The following is a 15,162-nucleotide window of genomic DNA, read 5'->3' as shown; positions in this document are numbered from 1 at the left end:
GAATTTATAAATGATTAAATTGACAGCTTGCTCCGGAGGAGCGAGCAACAGTTGGTGCGCTCGATTACTTCACCTGATAGGATCGGAATCGGTCAGCAGCTGTCGGCGTAACTTTAGACTATCATAAACTATTTATAAATGTCTTCATGTCGCGTTTTAATGAACTTAGTTCAATGTTACGAGCAACAAAGTGCGCGTTTGACGGGAAGTTCGGGGTTTGGTTCGGTGTTGGCGGTGCTTTCCGTCACACACGGTGAGCTCACCAAGCGCTCCTCGCTCTGACCTCACCCGCCCCCCTGACTCAGTGACGTGTACCGGGGCTGGAGCTTCTGTGACCCGCTGTTACCTGTTCATAGTCACTCGTCTGTCCGGTGCGAAGAGTGAGCTGCTGTCCTGGGGCTCCAACGTTTTTATTCCTCGCAACACTTTCCGAAAGTGTCCACCAGCAGCAGAAGTTTCTCGAGGGAATGCAGCGAACATCCTCACCTGGTTCGTTCACCTGAGACCAGCAAGAGACGCACGAGGATGGACGTCCCTAAAGTGGGTCGTCTGTCGTCCAACTGCTGGCCGCCAGAAGCCCCGACCCTGGTGAAGAAGCAGGCGGTGAAGAGACATCACCACAAACACAACCTGAAGCACAGGTACGAGTTCCTGGAGACGCTCGGCAAAGGGACCTACGGGAAAGTCAAGAAGGCCAGAGAGAGATCCGGTCGTCTGGTGAGTCCATGATTCTTCTCGAGGACCATCTTTATCCAGTTAACGCGAGTAAAGCTGCGTTTCTGCGTGACCACCTGTTCGCTCAAGATGAGGGTCTAATTTTAGAGCTTTCTCCTCGAAGGTTGTCAATCAAGTTGGGAATCTACATTTGCTTTGTTTTGTTAACAATTATCTTCAGAACATGTTTGTCTTGAAATGAAATTATTTGTTGTTTTCTTATTTTTGATCAGCCTTTTTAACATCTTTGATCCAAGTTTAAAACATATATTTAACCTTACTTGGATTGATCTTTAAAAAAATGTAATTAAACATGATTTGATATAACTTTAATCGTATATTTAAAATCCAAGTTTATTGAAACATCCTTTGATCCCAATATAAAATGTATTTAAACAAAATGTTTTGATCCGAGTTAAAACATATATTTAAACATCCTTTGATCCAATTTAAATTATAAGTTCTAAGTTTAAATAATATAGTTAATCATCCTTTGATCCCAATTTAAATAAAGCACAAAAATCGTTTGATCCCAGTTTTAACATTTTCATGATGCTTTTTTTTCTTCCATAAACTAAATATAATGAGAATATATTAAAATGTATGTGTAAAAAAACTAAAATAAATGAAAAAATAAATCACCTAAAACATGCCCTAAAACTTGACGATGCTAATAATGTAATTAATAATTAATTGACACAAATTACAATATCTATAATTTATGTATTCATGTTCTAGATGGATATATTTAATGTTGTTATTCCAAATTGTTTTCTTTTCTGTCATCAAAGCTCTGTTTTTAGTTGTATAAAGTCAAGGAAACTCTTCAAAAACTATGATCTTCTTAATGACCATTTGGTTCATGTATGTCGTGCGTTTGAGTAATTCTAATGGACTGCCTACAGTTGTGAGTTTGAAACCAAAGACAAATGAATTCCTATCGTTGACGTCGCATCTTAATAGGTCACCTCGTGTCATCCAGGTCCTTCTTTTAAATCCCCATCATTATATTCTCTTGTCTGTCACGATCTGTCACGTTGCTGACGTGTCTTTGATGACATTTAACAATGAGATCAAAGCAATAATAAACTCAAACCTATTTGGTTCTCCTGAGTGATCATCTGTCAAAGTTAAGGATAAGATAACATTGAGTGTGTGTTGATGGAGAATTCAAGTCAAATTCAACCGTGATAAACGGAAACTTCCTGCAGAAGATAAAATGGTGTCAATTATTTCACTTCTATGTCTTTTCTTATTTACTCTGCTTTTCTTGAAATACTAGTTGTATTGACAACTTCCCCTCCAGCTATTAGTCTGGTTGTGATCAAAGCCTCTGCTTTGTGTGTCTTCGACCGGTCGCACTCACAAAATGAGCAGCTTTTCTTTCTCCTCCTGAAAATGTTTTTGTTTGACAAACCCGAGTTGTTACATCAGGGACGGACAGGAAAGTTAGGTCATTGTAAAAGTTTGGGTGTGAACTGGATCCCAAAGAAATCTACTCGGCTTTCCAGGAAGTCTTTTTTTCAAGATAAACTCGCAAGTCTTTATTAAAGGAACGTAATCAAGGCTTAAATAAATGTTACTTGACGATTAAATAACTTGGAAAGAGTTTTATTATCTTACGTCCTTGACAACCACAAAGGAAACCAAAAGATATTAAGTTAAATTGATCTTTTTTACTTCCATAGAATTATTATAAATGACTTTAAAGATGAGGAGTTTGGAAAAGTACCGCTTACATGACACATAGAAATGATCACATGACACATAGAAATGATCACATGACACATAGAAATGATCACGTGACATGCATTAGTGATCGAAAGACATGGATGAAGAAAACAGTGTGAATTTAATAATAATAAATAAATAAACTATAGTATGAAGTAAATTATCTGTTCAGTAAAAAAGTAAAGTCTAAAAAAAGTGGCTTAAATAATAATAATAATGAATCTATAAAATATAGTTTCTATTTCAACATCCATTAAAGATGGCGATGATTAAGTATTACTGGTCGCGGTGAGTCAACAAACTGAAAAACAACATGATTTTCCTTTTGTCGTCGTGTCAAGTTCATCAGGAATGTTGTTGTTGTGATCCGGTTCGTCACAAGTGAAAGTGCTGAGGAATCAAGACGGCGACGGACAGGAATTCCCCGCGGATCACCTGCAGCCTACATGTCGTGAAGCGAGTCCGGTCTTGTCTCTGAGCACCTTTGGGTTTTAATACTCGCGTCGTGTGCAAACGAGAGTTCGGTGCAGCTGAGAGGACGAGAGACGGTGTTTGTTTTATTTACCTGTTGCTAACCAGGAGAAGAGTAACATGAGACTGAGACGAACCTCGACACAAAGGTCGACTTTTAGCCTCTGTGTGTTCAGCTGTTCATATAGACTCCAGTTACAAATTAATTTTCTATCAATTCTATTTTTTAATCCCAGAGGTGAAGTTGTTTAGAAGTCAAGGCCGAATTGTAGATTCATGATTTTAAAACTTAACTTAACTTATTTAAAGTAACATCTCGATTGCAGCCAATTAAACAAAATCAAACATTTAATTTACCTGAAAGGTACAGCACTAAGAAAACATGATCCTAAGCCGCCTGTTTCAAATGATTGTCGGCTGATGTGTCACTAAAACACAACATGTATAATCAAAACTACATATTCTTAAAAATGGGGGGGCTTACTTTTGCTGACTGCTCACAAAGTTTTGAAAAACATTTATCTAACCTTAAATACAACAAAAACCCTGAATTTGAGATGGAAAATAATATTTTGTAGATGGCTAACAGGAACTTTCACAGCCTCTTTTAAAAAAAACAAACAAGGAAATAACTTCCAGGACACTTCCATGTCCTTAGCATATGCGATATATTGCAATATTGTAGTAACAAGGATATCTTTGTAGTATTGTCGAGTACTTGACTCAACTTGGTGTTGCCGAATTTAAAGACTACATGACTCTAGACGAAGTCGTAACTGATTTAATTTGTATTTAAACCAAAATATCTACAGGAGTCGACTGTATCCTCTCGTCCTCAGTCATTGCCGGAAGCAGCCAGAAGTTTAATTGCAAAGGTAAAAACGAACGCTTATCATTTTTAGGGGATCAAAAATCAAATGATCTTATTTTCAGAATCAACATTTTATTGCCAGGGTTGTAAACACAATATTTTCTAGTACATATTAAAACAATAAAACAAAATGACACACAAAATAAGCAATAGAAAACACAACATTCTACACTAACTTTATTGAAATGTAAATCATAAAATATGGCTGAAATCCCAAATCATTTAAGTTTCGGTAAATATTAATACGGTATAGGTAAAAAAAAAAGTGTATCGATATTTTCTTGCACCGTTTGTCATTATTGAGTCTAATGTCAAATAAGTTTGACCTATCAGGTGTAAAATATGTTTTCCTCAGAGAATTTTGCAGAAAGCCGAGACGAAATTTGACGTTTCTCGAACGAATCGAACTAAATCGAACTATTATATTCTACTATACATATTCTTAAAAATGGAGGGCCTTACTTTTGAATCACTGACTTCTCACAAAGTTTTGAAAAACATTTACCTAACCTTAAATACAACCAAAACCCTGAATTTGAGATGGAAAAATAACATTCCAGATGTCAAAAACGGGTACTTTCACAGCCTTTTTTAAAAAAGTAAACAAGAAAAGAACTTTCAGGACACTTCCATGTCCTTAGCTCATGCGATATATTGCAATACTGTATGAACAAGTATATATTTGTAGTATTGTTTGAGTACTTGACTCTGGTGTTGCCGAATTTACAGACCACATGACTCTTGACGAAGTCGTAACGGATTTAATTTGTTTTTAAACCAAAGTAAAACACAACATGTATAATCAAAACTACATATTCTTAAAAATGGGGGGGCTTACTTTTGCTGACTGCTCACAAAGTTTTGAAAAACATTTATCTAACCTTAAATACAACAAAAACCATGAATTTGAGATGGAAAATAATATTTTGTAGATGGCTAACAGGAACTTTCACAGCCTCTTCTAAAAAAAAAAAAAAAAAAGGAAATAACTTCCAGGACACTTCCATGTCCTTAGCATATGCGATATATTGCAATACTGTAGTAACAAGGATATATTTGTAGTATTGTCGAGTACTTGACTCAACTTGGTGTTGCCGAATTTAAAGACTACATGACTCTTGACGAAGTCGTAACTGATTTAATTTGTTTTTAAACCAAAATATCTGCTGGAGTCGACTGTATCCTCTCGTCCTCAGTCATTGCCGGAAGCAGCCAGAAGTTTAATTGCAAAGGTAAAAACGAACGCTTATCATTTTTAGGGGATCAAAAATCAAATGATCTTATTTTCAGAATCAACATTTTATTGCCAGGGTTGTAAACACAATATTTTCTAGTACATATTAAAACAATAAAACAAAATGACACACAAAATAAGCAATAGAAAACACAACATTCTACACTAACTTTATTGAAATGTAAATCATAAAATAAACAAATAAAATATGGCTGAAATCCCAAATCATTTAAGTTTCGGTAAATATTAATACGGTATAGGTAAAAAAAAAAGTGTATCGATATTTTCTTGCACCGTTTGTCATTATTGAGTCTAGTGTCAAATAAGTTTGACCTGTAAGGTGTAAAATATGTTTTCCTCAGAGAATTTTGCAGAAAGCCGAAACGAAATTTGACGTTTCTCGAACGAATCGAACTAAATCGAACTATCATATTCTACTATACATATTCTTAAAAATGGAGGGCCTTACTTTTGAATCGCTGACTTCTCACAAAGTTTTGAAAAACATTTACCTAACCTTAAATACAACCAAAACCCTGAATTTGAGATGGAAAAATAATATTCCATAGATGTCAAAAACGGGTACTTTCACAGCCTTTTTTAAAAAAGTAAACAAGAAAAGAACTTTCAGGACACTTCCATGTCCTTAGCTCATGCGATATATTGCAATACTGTATGAACAAGTATATATTTGTAGTATTGTTCGAGTACTTGACTCTGGTGTTGCCGAATTTACAGACCACATGACGCTTGACGAAGTCGTAACGGATTTAATTGGTTTTTAAACCAAAGTATTTCCAAAGATCTGCTTGAGTCGACTGTATCCTCTCGTCCTCAGTCATTGCCGGAAGTAGCCAGAAGTTTAATTGCAAAAACAAGCGCTTATCATTTTTAGGGTATCAAAAATCAAATGATCTTATTTTCAGAATCAACTTTTTATTGCCAGGGTTGTAAACACAATATTTTCCATAGAGTCGAGTACAGATTAAAACAATAAAATAAAATGACAGACAAAATAAGCAATAGAAAACACAACATTTTACACTAACTTTATTGAAATGTAAATCATAAAATAAACAAATAAAATATGGCTGAAATCCCAAATCATTTAAGTTGCGGTAAATATTAATACGGTATAGTGGAAAAAAAAAGAAGTGTATCGATATTTTCTTGCACCGGTCGTCATTATTGAGTCTAGTGTGAAATAAGACGGACCTATCAGGTGTAAAATATGTTTTCCTCAGAGAATTTTGCAGAAAGCCGAGACGAAAGTTGACGTTCGAGTCCTATCAGGTCACTGACGTCAAACGCTAGAGATGAGGTATCAAAGATTGTAGGCCCGCCGTGTCAAGTGCGTCAACGAACCCACGGCGACACCGACGACACGCACCCGCTAAAAGTCTCGGGGGGCTGCGAACCCATCACCCGCCCCGCCGACAGCTACACAAACAAAAACGCAGCAAAACCCTCAATTCCCAGAAGTCTGGGGCGAGAGGATCCTGAGCCGACCCCCCAGAGGCATCCGGACCAGACGGTGACTCAGCGCCGCAGACGTGTGAGCACGCGTCAAAACTGATATGACAAGGACTGCCTCACTCGTTTTTCCTCCCTCTTGTCTGGACCCTGGAGGGGGGCGAGGGATCCGCCATCCGGTGCTTCGTGACACTTCAACCCCGGGGTGACCCCTGTGACGCTCGGAGGCATCTCCGGCATCTGAACTTCAAACGGAGCGCAGGAATATATAGACGTGGCATGGAGGTGCGTGAGGACTCTCCAAATAAAGTGATTGACGACGGTGTGTTTTTACAGACGTGTGAGACGAGCAGATCCATCGCCTTTTATTCCTGCAGACAATGGCTGACCCGACGTTCCCTCTGACTCATTAGAAACAACACAGCCGAGTTTCCGTTCGACTGCCCATTGTTCCCTCTGACGGGAGATGAGCTGGCGTGTTTATTTTACCCGCCGTTTATCCTATTTGACATGATAAGCACATGCGTCACACTATAGGAAGAATCTTTACACATACGTTTAGATAAACTCCCGATTTCTTAGTTCATCCACTTTTTTGATGTCAGTTTTGAAGGCGACTGGTTCACATGTTAAGTTGAGAAACACTGTTGCTCAACAATAAAGAGCGTATTAAAGATAATCTAGACTATATCACGATGTGATATATTGCGATACTGTAGGAAAAGGGATATATTTGTAGTATTTTCGACTACTTGACTCTGGTGTTGCAGACTTTAAAGACCACATGACTCTTGATGAAGTCTTAACAACTTTCATTTGTTTTTAAAACCAAAATATGTCCAAACATCATCTGTAAAAGCTGCTGGAGTCGACTGTATCCTCTCATCCTCAGTCATGACTGCCGCTATCCAGTGGCCGTCAGTTTAATTGCAACATAAAAATTGTAATTGTTAATAAAAAAAATTCATTATTTTATTTCATACACATGTCATTGAAATATAAACAGTATAATAAATACAAAAGAAAATAAATATTCTAAAATACAAAAAATAAATAAAATGATTGGTTTAAAAGAAACTTGAGTAGATTAATTAAATATCGATTACGGTCTCATGATAATAAAGTAACAATATCTTCTGAAATGACAATTCTTGCCCCCGGTATTGACCTTCCACTAATTTAAGACCCCAGCTCACCAGATTGACCTGTTGTTGGTCTGAGACTTGAGAGACGACGGGAAGTCTTTGTATAAAACTGGACCTCTTTAACATACGTCATTCTCCACTGAAGGACTGATTCCCCAACACTTTATCTCTTCACTGAGTCACCGTTTATTTTCTCTCAAATATTTCGTTGGTAATTGCTAACATGGATTTATACGATGATCTCATTGACTTCTGGATAACGATCATTTTTGGGTTTCTAAAGAAAGATTTATGTCCAATTAAAACAAGCTATCGGGGTCTAATGTTTTCCTGTTTTCCTTCCAGAAGCAAGTGAAGACTTGCTGAAAGAACCAAGCATAGCTATAAGACTTTTACAGAACGTTCCGCTTCTGTTTGCTCTGTATGTTCTCATTTTGAGATTTTTATTTACTCAACTTATCACCTTAAGAAACTGTTGATTCAGCACAAAGCACACTGACCTTACATCTGCGTTTGATTTTGCGGGGGTGGTTGGTTTCACTTTTCTTATACATTACAGCTTTTCAAGGTTATATTATGATTTTGATTTTTAAATCTTAAATTTATCTGACCCAGTTTTAAAATGTTCCATGACTTTTTAAGCTTTAAGAAAATAAAAAATAGTGAGATTTAAAGATACAACAATGTCTAAGGTGCAAAAGGAAACCTTGAAGTTCGACAAATACGTTACTTTTTTTTTTCTTTTTTGTTGTTGCTTCATTTCAGTTTAAATTAAATTTGCGTTCTTCTGTTTATCCAAGAGGTGTCCTAACGTTTTTAGAAAAGGGGCCACACAGGGGTCAAAACGGCCTATAAAAGCCCCTATATCAGTTCTTTCTATACTTTTCTTTTTATTACATTTTTTTCCACACTTTAAAAGTGTTACATTTCCATCACTCAAAATGAGAGGGATAAACAAACCAACAAAAATAATAATAATGATAAAAAACAAAGGTATAAAGTTTGCAAATGTCTATTGTATCCGGACAACAGAATTAGCATCAACACCTGTTGCTTCTTATATAATACTTGTATATATACTTGTGTATTCAATTGACTCGGGATCTTGTTTTTTCTTCAAGAAGGTTATTGATTAGACTTTGAACAAGTACTTTACATTCTACTGATGAAAAATAACGTCAATAACGAAGACGGGGCTCCAATTACATCTTCTTAAGGGCCGCAAATGGCCCCCAGGCATAACTGGTTTATCACAATCTGATGCTTAAAGCACCTCAAAGGTTAAAGGTTATTTTTTAAGTTGTCGTATAAAGTTGTTTATTCCAGCTACAACCATAAATGTACTATTTATATTTTCTTCCTCACACAGGAAATATTCATGTAATTAATTTGCACATGTCACACGTCGTCAACATATTATTTATCATTTTATTTTCCTCTCTCAAGGTTGCCATCAAGTCCATCCGCAAAGAGAAGATCAAGGACGAGCAGGACCTGGTCCACATCCGGCGAGAGATCGAGATCATGTCGTCGCTGTGCCATCCTCACATCATCACCATCTTCGAAGGTACGCTCGCCGCGGGACACGTGTCGCCGCCGATGGCGACACGAGACGGGGAAAAACGTGGAACCTGGAGATAGTGACTTGTTCCTGGAACGGGGGGCCTCTTGTGTCGGGGTGCATCGCTTGGTCACGCAAGTCTTTGTGAGGCTGACGCCGGGTTACATAAGCTCATCCTGCGCCCCTCGGGCAGCGTGACTTGGTCATCGGTCACTCTTCTCCAGCACCTCAGAGCTTGTTTGTTTGCAGCTCCGCCATTATGAGGCCTGAACGCATCATTAGAAGCTACAGACTTCACTTGCATCAGGGGCGGCCGAACCTTTTTAGAGGAGAGCAACATTTGATCGAGTGGAAACAAAAAAGCGGGGGGTCAAATATGAACCATCTAAATAAATGTATATTTTCAAAATAAAAGCTCCTGTATAATTAATATTCAAAACAGAAAAAAGATTTAAGAAATTGCCATTTAAGCTTTGGCACTGCTTTACATTTTGTTCTCTTTTTTTTTTTTTAAATCTCTGGTTAAGAACAACAGTTTGTGGTCGCATGATATTCTTTGACCCCACATTTAAGTTTCGGTGAGTTCATGCGGAGCAAGGGACTCCTTTTTTTTTTTTTTAATATCAAATGGTGAAGAAATAAAGATCATAAAGATTAGAATTTATATAACTTGTATACAATAACTTTATTGTTAAGGTGGATCAGATTTATAAAATAAAACGTCAGATAAAATTAGAAAAAAACGTCAAACAATTAAATATAAATCAACATTATCCTAAAACGTTCATTAAAAACTGCTGAAATACGCCCCCTACTGTCCGGAATTTTTGTCTACCATGATTGATAAAGGGACAAGGGTCAGATGATAACGTTCTATTCTGAAACACCATTTAGTTTCATCGCTCACTTGTATGGCTTCTGACTGCTTCTGTTCTCACGCAGAAAAAAACAACAAAAAAAACAACAGAAAAGACAAATCTATATTAAAAAAAAAAGACTAATTCACTAAAATAAATCGGCTTTAATTTTTGACTCTAGGGCATACTGTATTGTTTTATTGACGTTGTTTTAAGGTCTACAGCTTGAACTGATTAGACCTTAGAAATCTAACTAAAATGGTTAGCATTGAAAGAAATACACCTCGAAAATAATTCTAAAAAATATATATATTCATAAAGAAAAAGGTGAAATAAGTCCCTTGGCCGTCTTATGTCATTTCCCAGTGCTTAAATGAATGAAAGGGAAAAAAACATTTTGTCACAGTACAATGAACTTAAAGGTACCATCAAATTACAAATAAAAATCGAATTTGAAATAAAAAAATGTTGGTAATTGTTTGTGAAAACTGTTGATCCCTGAGATAAAGGCGTCTCATGCCCAGTGTGGTGTCGTTCCAGTGTTCGAGAACAAGGATAAGATCGTGATCGTGATGGAGTACGCGAGCCGCGGCGACCTGTACGACCACATCTGCGACAAGAAGAGGATCTCCGAGCGCGAGACCCGACACCTCTTCCGACAGATCGTGTCGGCCGTCCACTACTGCCACCAGGTGAGTCTCGTCCTCGGTGGAACCTGGCGTGAGAAGCGGTTGTTCTGCGTCGAACCGAGTGCCCCCCCCACCCCGCCCCAAAAGTTACATAATGCCATCAACCAGTGAACACGGACTGTGTGGACAAGCATAACCATTCAGTTCTGCCATGAGTTGGCATCGGGGCACCAGGCCAACACACACATATGCGAGAACCCGCACACTAATGAGTGTGTACGGGAACACAAAGACCGACACACACCTAATTAGCTGTTCCTGTACAACATTGTGTAACCGGGAAATTTGTTCTGAACAAAATGAGTTTGAATAATAATAAAATCAAGTATTTTCTCCTCGGTTGCTTTTCATGACGGGAAGCCTTTTTGTTTCCCGTTGGAATAAAAGTCCTCGACTAGATGTGTTGACCTGCATTTTTTTTTGGAGAATGGTTCTGCTCAAAGGCATTCCCCCCCGCAGAGTGGAGGACAATGAGGCGTAGCTGATGAACAGTGATCTGACCCGAACAAATGTTTCACATGTAGAGCAGCTTCAATCAGGATTATTGTTGAAGTAAACATTTCCTTCTTTTTTTCCCCCTCGACAGAATGGAATCGTTCACCGGGACCTGAAACTGGAGAATATTTTACTAGATGGCAGCGGAAATGTTAAGGTAAGAAAATCCCCCCCGGCTGGGAAGGAAACCTAAAGTAGATCATTCATGTGCTGATTCAGGAAGAGTAAAGATAAGATAAGATATTCCTTTATTCTAACACAAGTCTTGGTTCAACAAAAATAAGGCAGTTTTGGCATCTTGATGGCCACGTTTGGCAGGTTTTCAGTAGATCCTGAACACCAAAGGAGGTCCAAAGAACCTTGAGTAGATCACAATATTGAATGGTTTAAATTAAACTTTTTTTTTATTAAAATGTATTTTTTCAACCATTTACTTATTTTTTTTGAATATTTTTCTATATTTATAAGTAAGTAAGTAATTTTTATTTGTATAGCGCTTTTCCAGACCAGGGTCACAAAGCGCTTAAACAATCAAAACAATATTCAATAAAGTATATACTTTTAAGATCAAGATAAAACTGATAACACAACAGGAGTTCCAGAAAATCAAGGAAAAGCCTAAACAAATAAAAATGTCTTAAGATGTTTCATAAAGGAGTCAGTAGATCCATCAAGCTATAATTTTATAATATTAATAAGATAAAATAATTTAATTTGTAATCTTTTAAATCCAATATAAAAATGGTATAATTGTGCCACCGGACAATATCATTGCTTTGAAATCCGTCAAGATGATTGGACGCACCAGTTATTTCAACGTAGTCTCGTGATTTGCTGAAAGTTCAATAAAGTAGCTCAGTAGTTTTTGTTGGTATTGTCTGGTGGCTCTACTGTACCAATGTTTTTATATTAAATTGAAAAGGCTCCAGACAACATTTGAAATGTTAAATTCAAGTGTTCAATATTCTAATATCACGGATATACTTCCACGGCCTTTAGCATATTGCTGTATTATTCAACCACAGAATATGAGGTAGAATTATATTAAACTTTTGTAACCCAAGATGACTCTTACTTACTGAAAACATTACATTTTTTGTTGTCTTTGTGGTATGATGTAACTTTTCACATTTGGAACCTCTTTGTTTTTACTTAATAAATGTACAATAATAAATCTAACCCACTTGGAAAAAAGTTTGGAAACCCCTGTTTTAGCCAAATGAGACTTTTTAATGCTGTAACCTGAAGTCACCCTTGTGTAGCCACGAACAAGGTCGACAAGTGTTGTTTATTCAGTCGACTGAAACTGAAGAGCAAATTATTTGCATCGTGCTGAACATGTCATTGTGTAGAGACAAGGCTTTATTAAAATGTATGTAAATGTTCCTTTTAAACCTGCTTCTCCGACAACGACATTGTTGTTTTGCCGGATGATCTTTTGTCCGATCATCAGACGAGGACCGTTGACTCAGAGAGACGCTCTCTCTTGTTTCAGATCGCCGACTTCGGCCTCTCCAACCTCTACCACAGCGACGAATTCCTCCAAACCTTCTGCGGGAGTCCCTTGTACGCTTCTCCTGAGATCGTGAACGGGCGACCGTACCGTGGACCGGAGGTAGACACCTGGTCTCTGGGGGTCCTGCTGTACACCATGGTCCACGGCACCATGCCGTTCGACGGCATCAACCACAGGGCGCTTGTCCAGCAGATCAGCACGGGGAACTACCGGAAACCAAATAACCCCTCAGGTGGGTTTCTAGAACGCCTTGGCTCTATCTGAGGACTTGAAAGATAAGTTTGTCTCTTGTCGCCTTAGATGCATGTGGACTCATCCGCTGGATGCTGATGGTCAACCCTGAACGCCGGGCAACGGTCGAGGAGATCGCCGGACACTGGTGGCTGAACTGGGGGTACCAGCGCTCGCTGCTCGCCGAGACGAAGTCCGGCACGGGAGACGCGACCTCGACGCCAGCCGCGTCTTCGTGTCAACATCCGCCGGGACTAGCCAGCGTCGCCAACTGGCTGCGCCGGACCTCGAGGCCGCTGCTGGAGAACGGGTCCAAAATGCGCTGTCTGCTGCGCTCGCAGGGCGGCGGCGGCGGCGCCGACGTGGTTCGCCAACGCTCCTTGAGGAGGTCACGCAAGGAGAACAACGTGTCGCAGACCTTCCACGAAGGCGGCGCAGACGCCCGGCCCTCCAAAGGCATCTTAAAGAGACGCAACAGTGCCAAACAGAAGGTCGTGAGCGAAGTCCCGGACACTCAGAACATCTTGGGCTCGTCTGGACCTCGCACTACGGCGGCGATGCCTCGGAAAGGAATCCTGAAGAAGCCCGCGGAGCAAGAGTCCGGTTACTACTCGTCCTCTCCGGAGAACAGCGACTCGGGCTGGGCCCCGCCGGCCCAGGACTGTCCCTCTGCACCCACTCAAAGAAAAGGAATCCTGAAGCGGAACGGCAAATTCTCGTCCGACTGCCTACAGGAGTTTGGTTCTTTGGACCAACTTGCAGTTTCGTTGCCCAGAGGAGGCTCCAGGCTGAGACCCAACGGGGCCATTAGCGAGGACAGCATTCTTTCCTCCGAATCCTTCGACCAACTGGATCTGCCGGACCGCGTCGGACCTTCAAAGCATCTGGAGAAACCGGTCAAGGCGTCGATGAGAGCCTGCATATCGGCGGACAATCTGCTGGACATTCAAGAAGATCTGCTCGCAGACGGTCTGCAGAGGTCCTGGAAGTGCTACGAGGCCGGCGTGTCGGACAGTGCCTTCTCCATCTCGGACTGTGACAACGTCACGGAGAACTACAAACAGGCCGTGATGACCAGAGGCTCCTCTGGAAGGCCAGGGTCCACTAGTGCCTGAGGGTTTTTCTTTTTTAGCCCTACTGACCAAAGTGGATGTGAGAAACTCTAGTTCCTTGTTTCACTTACTTCAGGAAATTACGCAGCATCAAAATGGGAAACTGATTCATTAACAACAACAACATGCAATAAACTGATCTCAGGTTGAGCTCAGAGAGGGAGATGTTCCTAATGCACCAAACTACGAGTGCGAAAAGTTCATTATGACCCATAATTGACATCAACGATACCAAAAAACGTTTGTTTTTAATATGGCTAGACTTGAAGTGCCAAAAAGCTTTGCTGCTGCACAAATGACGTTTATTTGTTTGGCGTTGCATAATCGGCATGACTTGTAACCAGAATAACCTGTCAGTGAAGTCCTGGCCGCGGGTTGGCTTGTTATTTTAAAGTTAAATGCACATTTTTTTAATGGGTAAATTAGGGAAATGTCCTTATTAGCTGTACACATTAGTTCAGGTCGATTTTTTAATGTTTTGCAATTTATTTGGTTAAAGTTTTGTTCTCTATTGTTGAGCTGCAGAATTGTGAATGTAAACCAAAAAAAAACAAACATTTTTTTCCAGGTTTTGGGTGCTAAACGAAAGGCTTTTTTTGCACATTGTAACCTTTTAGTCACTCTTGCGTGGCAGCCTTTGAACTCGGTCAACAATCGAAAGCCTGAAAGTGCCTGTCGTCGTTTTATCAGTCAACCGAAACTGACGAGCAAATATTTTTTATTATCCTTATAAAACACTGTTGAACTTGGAACAAGAAGGAGGTTTGAACTGGTACTCAGTCAAAACCTGTCGTGACACAAATCACAAGACTTTTCATTTCCCCGGAGCCAAAGGATTGTTTAAAGATTTGCATGTTTTTTTTTTCGTGGTGAGCTTTTTTTCTTTTTCGTGAAAAATACCAAAGTTACAGGATTTATTCCTGACTTGTGTGAACTTCTGCCATGACCTGGCTGACATTAAAACAATGCTCTTCACGCCTGCTCTGATTCTTTCTACGACTGTTACGTGACATAAAAACACTTTTTACACTATAAACATTTGAACCAGTAACTGTGTCTTAG

The 15,162-nt window shown here is 39.1% G+C and overlaps 1 protein-coding gene across 1 annotated transcript; it reads left to right on the top strand.

Moving 5' to 3' along the window:
* Nucleotides 1-360: 360 nt before the first annotated feature.
* Nucleotides 361-15,075, top strand: nuak2 (NUAK family, SNF1-like kinase, 2). Its single transcript, XM_087800872.1, has 6 exons — nt 361-717; nt 9,086-9,206; nt 10,598-10,749; nt 11,333-11,398; nt 12,737-12,989; nt 13,058-15,075. The coding sequence occupies exons 1-6, from the start codon at nt 526-528 to the stop codon at nt 14,101-14,103; spliced, it is 1,830 nt and encodes a 609-aa protein (XP_087656998.1). The 5' UTR covers nt 361-525; the 3' UTR covers nt 14,104-15,075.
* Nucleotides 15,076-15,162: the final 87 nt, after the last annotated feature.

This window comes from Callionymus lyra, chromosome 10, assembly GCF_982586985.1.
Source record: "Callionymus lyra chromosome 10, fCalLyr1.hap1.1, whole genome shotgun sequence".
NCBI classification, from domain to species: Eukaryota; Metazoa; Chordata; class Actinopteri; order Syngnathiformes; family Callionymidae; genus Callionymus; species Callionymus lyra.
The sequence above is the reverse complement of the archived record's forward strand: the minus strand, read 5'-3'. Positions and strand labels throughout refer to the sequence as shown.

Coding starts and splice junctions, on each gene's coding strand:
- nuak2 (XM_087800872.1), top strand. CDS start 526: ATGGACGTCCCTAAAGTGGGTCGTCTGTCGTCCAACTGCTGGCCGCCA. Junction 9,207..10,597: donor CATCATCACCATCTTCGAAG/GTACGCTCGCCG, acceptor GTGTCGTTCCAG/TGTTCGAGAACAAGGATAAG. Junction 12,990..13,057: donor GAAACCAAATAACCCCTCAG/GTGGGTTTCTAG, acceptor TTGTCGCCTTAG/ATGCATGTGGACTCATCCGC.